Genomic DNA, 8603 nt, shown 5'->3' on the forward strand with positions numbered 1-8603 from the left:
TCATATGCCTTTCCTTATTATTGTTTTTTCATCCCTATGTTGCCTTAGAATATTTAACTTGGAGATAAGAATCTTCCAACAGTTCCAAAAGTTTCAATCTAAGTTTAAACCCTAAGGCATTAGGGAGAAATTTTCTTTCTTTTTTTGCTACAGTTTCGCCTTATGACTTTTTAACGAATTACTTTTAAGGTTATTTGTTAAAACCTTAATTTAAGTTACCTTAAATTAAGTTACCGTTGAATAAGAAAGACTTCCTTTTTCCTTCTTCCTATTTCTTTCTATAAAAATTTTACGGTATTTATAAGATTTCATTTTATTGGCCAAATTATGATTTAAGGGAAAACAAGAGCCAAGAGCTCATATGGCTCTTGGTAGGAACAATATGGCTCATATGGCATTGTGACGAGGTAGGAACCTAAAATTAACCTCGGTACTACAGTTATCGAACATTGTTCTATTTATATAATTTTTCCAATAAAAAAAGGTGTATACACACAAAGAAAACGAAATATATATAAAAAAACAGACCTCTACTTCACTGCACCTGGAGGCAAAGATATTAAAAAACATAAATCTTACCTTTTCTGAAACTAAACCTCTCTGAACACAATGCTTAAGAATCCTAAGATGTGTCAGGAATCCTCACTGTCTCTGTAATACATACAAATAAAACACTTCACTTTTTACTTGTAAAAGCCTTAATGATCAAAATTGCTCACTTCATTTTCTCAGTAATGAAAGACCAAAGACAAAAGATTGTACAATGTTGAATTTGCACATCGGACTTTCAATAATATGACGGGGCCAAAGGTAAGACAAAGTTCCACTGACGAACCTCCAAGACGATCTGAGAATGATGAGGGAATGTCAGGAGGCACCTAGGCGGTTTAATCATTTACGAAATTAAAAGAAACAGGACATATACAGCATTTTGTAATATAATAGTTGTATTTTCGCAAAGACCGTGATATTGGATACCACGGTCTAAAGTCGTTTTTGCAGTAATCGTCGGACCGGATACCACAATCCAGACGCGTGTCTATCACGGTGGGGGAAGATGGGGGCGCCCACCCGCTGGCACAAAGCACCGGGATTTTTTGTAGGTCTGGTTATGTCAATTACGTATCTAGAACTTGTGCTTATTCTTCCCATCAAATTTCATCCCGATCTCTCGACTCTGAGCGTTTTCCGAGATTTTCGGTTTCTGAGATTTCTGTTTTCCCCCCTTTTCAGGATAAAGTACAGCTTTTAAGCACAATTTTTAAGTACATTTATTAAGAATCTAGATACATGTGTGAAACATTTTTGGGGGGATTTTACAGCTTGCAATTATCCGGTCAAGTCACTGCCCAATTATTAACCCATTTTCTGTCTAACTTTTTACCCTCTTTGAAGTAATTCGCAATTGTACTGTTATTTTTTTTTCTGTGAAGAGAGTTTGCTTTCCACAGCAAAATAGAATTATCCCTAATATTAGGGCGTTTATCCCTCAATATTAGGGCGTTTATTTCAGGATAAAGTACAGCTCTTATTGGATCAATTTTAGAAACTTATCATTTTTCATTTAAATCTACATTTTTACAATAGAATAACTACCCCCACAGTACCTATATTGCGCTGTTAACCCTACAATTTCCCTTTCAGTGGGATATAACAGATTTATCACTGGTTCTAAATCGCTATGAACATAACCTGAGCCTAAAACGTACTTTTGAGGCTTCAATCTTCTCCCCCCCCCCCATCCGCTCCAATGCTAGAGAGTAAAGTTAATCTGCATTTTCCGATGTACGTGCTTTTTGCATTACTAAATAAAAAAAGTGCTACTTTATATCTGGTGTTTCGAGGGTTTTGCTCCCTCCCCCCCACCGAAAAAAATTCCTGCGTACGTGCCTGTTCGGTGTATTTTGTTAAATGGCTGCACTATCTTGTATCAACCACCTGACAACACTGATTAGTGCTAGCTTTTCCCGCTCTGTCGCTACCAAAGTGAAATTTCACAGCTAAATTTATAGCCTTTATCACTTTTGAAGCAAAAAAAAAAATCGTTTTGTTTAATTTTTTTCAGTTGATTCATTCCTAAGTTAAAGAAAAATGTCCTGGTTACTGTTAATTTTTTTTTTTTTTTTTTTTTTTTTTTTTTTTTTTTTTTTTTTTTTTTTTTTTATTTAGTTGAGCATCTCCAAAAATAATGATTAAAAATGATAACACCGTAAATTTTACCTTTTAGCCACAGATCAAATCGTTTCAGAGCTCACCTCCTTCAATACGCAGAACCCACTTGAAGTAACGTAAGTTCTGTTTTTTATGTTCAATATTCTTTAATGTTAATTGATAATTAATATTTTCGACAATTTGTATCCTAATTGATATCTAATTGATATTAATATGCTACAAAAGTGTTTCAGTTGATATTATAATAATTTCATTTACAAATTAAAATTAAAATAATTTAAAGCAGGAATAAATCCTGCCTATATAATAAATTAAATCACTTTCCAAATAATAAAATATAAGATGAGTTAATGAATTTATTCTAATTGGTAGAATACATTAAATGAATTAATTGAGGATCAACTTCTCAGGTGCTGAATAGAAATTAACAGCAATAAAAATAAAAAATTTGATGCAAAAAATCTAGAAAATAAAATTAAACAAAATGGCACGTGGAAAGTGGTAATCAGTAGTCTTTTGAGACAAGTATTCCGTATTATTAATTACAAAATATAATGAAGAGAAAACTAAAGGCACAGATAAATGAAAAGCAAAAAAATTTCGATGAAGATATTACTGTCTCTAATACAGTTATCCGTGGACTGATTATCCGTGGACCATCCGCAGATAATCAAGTAATAACTTTACATTGCAATCTAATAACATATAATAATGTAATAATTTAACGCAAGTATAACATTTTAAAAGCTTTCTCTGCTAAGTATTTGCCTATTTAGTTCAATTTTAAATTTTCTGTGGAGTTTGTTTATCTGCAGTTATATCGCCCCCCTAAATTGAGCGTTAACTGTATTAGTAAAATTGAAACATATGATAATCAGAATGAAGACATGAGGTAGCACAAAAAATCCAGCAAGAATAGAAATAAGATGAAAAGTGGCAAGTTTTAAGCAATAGCTTTTAGATAATTTCGCGTTTATTATTATAAAAGTAAAAACATATAAAAATTAAATAATATCAGTTTTAAAAAATCGAGAGAAGTGAAAGAAAGTGGCAAATTTAAAATCTCATATATGTAAATGTTGAATAATGTTAATAAATTTTAACATAAATAATGTTAGATAAGTTAAATAATGGGTTAAATGTTAAATAATGTTATAAATTTGTTGTTATCCGAGGGCTACGTACTCTAGGCCACAAAATCCCCTTCGTGGCGTGCACGGTACACTCTTGCCCGCGCATGACAAACTTTCGCCACGCTTGGCACCTTCTAATTGGTGTACATGAATTTTGAAAGTGGGTAGATTTACTGCCTTCTGAATTTGATGTCTTACATTCTGATCAGCGCTTTTGCTGCGTAACCTAAGGGCGAACAAATAAACATTCAAATAGGGATAAGTTCATTTATTAGACACTGTGAAAATAGATACAAAAGTCTAGATATTTCGACCTCAAATACAGGGATTGTTATTTGCAGGAATACTAAAATAGCAAAATTAAAACTAAGATATTTATACAGAACAAAATAATAACTTCCGGTTCATTCACCGGATTTGTCTGAGAGAGTTCAATAGCTGGGTTTTTAATTTTCTTTTTTAAGGCCGGGATTAATTGAACTGATGAAACTGGAAAATCCCATGATAAAATTGAAAAATTATATTTAAAAAGTATTCAAGTATTCGTTGGCGGAAGATATCGTTTTTAATGTCAGGCCGTAGTTTCTTCAATATGCTGCAAAATGTTTGCTAGGATTTTGCTCTATTTCCTCTAATTACTTAGAAATCTTAGAAAATGTCCAGCTCTTTCTCACAAGTATACTCTATGAAGGATATTGCTTTTAGAATCAAATCGGTACTATCATGAGCAGAAGACAATAACCTGTAAGATGATTGAAGCCATTTTTCGATGTATTTTCCTGTTTTCGAACAGTCCCGTAGAATATTTTCAGGTTCCTGAAATTTTTACATGTTTTTGCCAAAAAGAATCGTTTCAGATCGCCTATAACACCCCGAGAGACCAAATTGGACAAGCTGGTATAATTAACCTGCTATTTCCGCCAATGAATAAGTGCTATTTGATGGGTTTTTGACAATCGACGGTCTCTATAGAATTGAGAGACAGAAGGCTACCCTAACTTAAATTTTGAACCTCGATGTTTTTAAGTTCACTTAATCACGGCCTTAATGTTGCCTAAATGTAAGTTGATTTTTTAATGAAGGTGGCAAAATCTGCTTTGTCTTCCAGTTGCAAAAGAAACCATTTATTTTATGAACCAGTTATTGCATTCTCTTAGACAAATCGATTGAATGAACTGGAAATTATTATCCTGCTCCTTACAAATATGTTTTAATTTTATAGTTTTAATTTCAATGTTTTAGCATCATTGCTGGGGACGACCGCTGTATATATAGTCAAGATATCTAGTCTTTTGTATCTATTTTTACTGTCTAATAAATGGGTTATCCTCATTTGAATGTTTATCTGTGTATCATAGAAAGTCTAGGGATTTCTAGGGATTTTGGCAAATTCTGGACCGCCAGTGAAACTGGCCCTAGTAAGCATGGCTGCTTGCAGGAGGGAGTTAGGGCATTTGAACCCCTCCCTGAAATGTTTGTCTGACTCTTTAAAATGTAACAAAAATGGATATAAACAATATTTTCATGCGTTTTCAAGTTTTTTACCCCCCCCCCCCCATTGTAAAAATCTTTGTGTATTACACCCCCGGAAAAAAATACTGAATTCGGCCCTGCTAGTAAGTATTGAGTTTGACACCCCTGCGGGAGAGATTTACTTCAAATTGTTATCCAAATGCGTAGATCAGTCTGCTGACGAGATCAAATAATGAGAAAGCTAATATAAGTCCGCCCCTTGCGATAAATTATTTATTGACAAGCATGAACAAGCTTGAAACACTTTCCAATTTCTATTGGCAGCAGCTGAAGGGGGGCTCAATCTGTCAAAAGTGTAATGAATTGTGACGGAGCCATTCTATCCCAGTTGTCTCCCTTCCTTCCAAATCTGTTTACATTAATTGAGTCCGAAATCGATGGGGTCGAAAGGCTTTAATCAAAAAACAGATTTGGTTTCTGGTTTACAGTGGACCAGATTAAATTATTTGAGAAAAAGGCGAGTAATAACTGGATGAATTATGTACCAGCTGTAAACACAAGTTGTAAGGAACAAATTATCAAAGCAAGAACTAGGAAAACAATGCTGATGAAAAGGATCAGCGGTGATACCAAAAGAACCTCATACTTCAGTCCACAAGGCTACTTCTATGTATCTATGGAAACGACCTATTCTTCATTTTGGACGAAAAAACATGTTCAATAATTCGTATATTTTTGGTGTGATTTAAGTAATGGCAGAGGTTTCTTTGCTTCATTGGAAGGTTCTGGCAGAGTCAATATTGGACAGTTCTGGCACAGTCACAGGTCCAATTCTTTTGATGGCAACGAATTTTCCTGCTTTTTTTGTTTTGTTTTTCAAGCCAATTACATCATCCCTAGTTTTTGCAGAGATAAAAAAAAATTAATGTTTAGGGATAAATTTAAAGTAACAAGAATAAGCAGATTTCTGGATATATTTCTGGACAATGGATATTTATATGTAGGACTTCAGTAGAACTGTTTATTTATCTGTAGGACTTTGTAGAACCTGATTGGTTCTTTTGTGTAAAATATTAATCCATTAAAAATAGAACAAACTTACAAATAACGGGAGGTTTCACAAGTAACCTATCTGCATTTCTCTGTTCCATTGAAACCTTACCAACCTAGCCTCGTCATCCATAAGCGGAAAATGTGCTCCTCAATTTTGAATAATTGTTATCGTCACAATTGTGTCCCAGCCCCTCCCTCCCACAAATGGGTTTATTTACCATTAGTCAAGGCTACAGATGAAATTATTTTGACTTGTTGTGTTTTTTTTTATTTTTTGCAAATTAGTATTATTTGAAGTTCAAATAATGGTGTCAATTTGGGAGGTAGTGTGGGAGGGGTGTTTGCTATATTTTTAGCCCCCTTGATTTGTACAAATACATTTTGGGGGTGTTACTAAACTCTAAGAAACACCAAAATTCTAAGAAAGAGAGTTTTGGTAACAATAAATACATCAAAGGAATCAAATTTTGATTTTGATTCAAAATATACAAAATTCATTAAGCTTAGCGTTACCAATCAAAGGTTACTAGCCTGAGAAAATGTACTTAATTTTGAAAAAGGGGAGAAACACCTCCAAAGCATCAATTGAACTTAATGCAGATCACACTATCAGATTCAACATATTAATGCACCCCACTGAAGAGGTCCAAACTCCTATGTTGGAAAATGTAGATTTTTTCATTTTTTGCCAGAATAAAGATCATGGATGCGCATTTACTTTTATTATGTTTTTTTTATGTTTCCCCTTGGGCTGATCGTATCGAACCGATGATCCTAGAAGACTGTGAGAGGGTTTATTTGATCGTAAATCAAAAGTTCTAGTGTCCTTTTTAAGTGACCAAAAAGACTGGAAGGCAGTTAGCCCTCCTTCCACGCCCTATTTTCTCCAAAGTCATCTGATTAAAATTTTGAGATAATCATTTTCTTCAGGATAGCTAAAAAGTCAATAAATATGGCTTTGGGGACAATATAACGCCCCTCTCCCCGTGAAAGGAGAAAATTTTTCGTGAAGGGTAGCCTGATTATTTGAAAAATTATCAAAAATTAACTAAAAAAGACAAGTTTTTTTCAACTGAAATCAAGGAACAATGTTAAAGCTCAAAACGGTTCGTCTATAAAGGGGTTGCACCTCTCATTAATACCTTATGCCTTGCTGTTTACCCTAAAGTTTCACTGTTTGTCCGAAGTTTCTCAAGAACTTCTCCTGGAACACAAGGACCTTTTAATTAGAATAAGAATCTTTTTGACAGTGCTAAAAGGCTTCTGCGTGAAGAGCAATGTATTGAAGAGGGGGGAGAGACCCCTTCATACATGGAATGATTTCAGTTTGTTTTTAGTTTAATGTCGCTACATACTTCAGTGGAAAAAATGTTTTATTTAATATTGAAAAGTATGATACGAGTAACATACCTGCTTAAACGAGGAGTGGGACTCCTTCAAAAGGGAGCTCCAACCGTTAGCAGTGTCGCAACCAGCTCATCAGAAAGAAAAGATCAAAAGAAAATAACCAAAGTTTAAAAACCATTTCTAAGTGCTTTTTCAGAAATTGAATATCAAGAAATTTTGACCTAAGTGAGGTCAAATACCTTTACCGATGGCTAGATCATAAGAGGTATTAGAAAATTAAATTTCCTATTGGTTTGTATTGTTGCTAATCATTTTTCCTTAACGGAATTTCCCAGGATCTTTTTTGGAATTTGGAATCCAGGAACACTTCTTTTCTCAAATTCTTATGCATGGGAACTTTTTTGCAATTCGACTTTTTATGACGGCAAAGATAGTAATTCATAGATCGCAGCACGTATCTTGGGGTAGAGTATAAACAAATTTATCCAAATAATTTTGTCAAAATTCAGGTACAAGATTTTTGCTATCCAGTGCTGGTAAAACTTCCTTTCTTAAAAAAAAATAGGTTGATAAAAACGCTTTGACAATCTTTTGGACGCTGTTCACATCTTCTTCTTTTAGTCATTCCGCAGACACTCTCGATGAAGTTGATCTAATGGAGATTGTTAACGACTCTGAGAACGTAATATCTTCTGATTTTGTCGAAGGACCTGCTTTTGAGGCTACTCTGCTTCAAGAAGAAGAAGATTATGTCATTGAAGAATTTGAAGATTAAGCCATTTTTTTAGATTGAGATTTTCTAATTTTTTCTTTTCTTCTTAGTTGTTTTTGTAATATTCAGGATTTCCTGGAATTTTCTGGAATACTTCTTTTCCCAAGCTCGTATGTTTGAATGTATATATAAAAAATGGAGATTACATGAATTTTTAAGTTTTCCTTAGTTCTTGTGCGCTTAATAAAATGATTTATCTATCGAATTTTGTTAAGTGAATATGATTCGTATGGTACCGTTTCCCACAAAGCTCTTCATTCTCGAGGGGAATGAATGAGAAAGTCACTTCCCTTTTTACCTGCTAATACACTCTATATTTTAAATGGTAAGTTTCACAAACATCTGCTTTAGCAGAAATATTAGAAAATTAGGCAGTTGTGATTACCAGTCAAACTAAAAAAATTAAATTGCTCCTTCGTTATCCGTATTCCAACTATTTGTAAAGTTTATTCAAATATACCTTTTACTCGACATTAATATGAATCACTTTAAATAGTCATATCCTTGTGAACTTCTTATTCCGTAAGTTTCAGCAACAAAATTATAGTCCTTCGAAAGTCCTGTCGAATAAACAGGATCTTTTCAGACGTCACCAATTGATGAATCATAGCTGGTAAATATAACCAAAGGATTTTTTGCTGTTTTTACAAAAA

At 33.6% G+C, this 8603-nt stretch overlaps 1 protein-coding gene across 1 annotated transcript in view; it reads left to right on the top strand.

Moving 5' to 3' along the window:
* The window catches only part of LOC136041084 (cell cycle checkpoint protein RAD17-like), a 181891-nt gene extending 173736 nt beyond the window's left edge, over positions 1-8155 (top strand). Inside the window, exons 11-12 of the mRNA XM_065725637.1 lie at positions 2228-2288; positions 7800-8155. Coding sequence (XP_065581709.1) covers positions 2228-2288; positions 7800-7953 — 215 coding nt within the window. The 3' untranslated portion in view covers positions 7954-8155. The remainder of the gene's footprint in view (positions 1-2227; positions 2289-7799) is intronic.
* The last annotated feature ends 448 nt before the right edge of the window (positions 8156-8603 follow it).

Source organism: Artemia franciscana, chromosome 21 (genome assembly GCF_032884065.1).
Source record: "Artemia franciscana chromosome 21, ASM3288406v1, whole genome shotgun sequence".
NCBI classification, from domain to species: Eukaryota; Metazoa; Arthropoda; class Branchiopoda; order Anostraca; family Artemiidae; genus Artemia; species Artemia franciscana.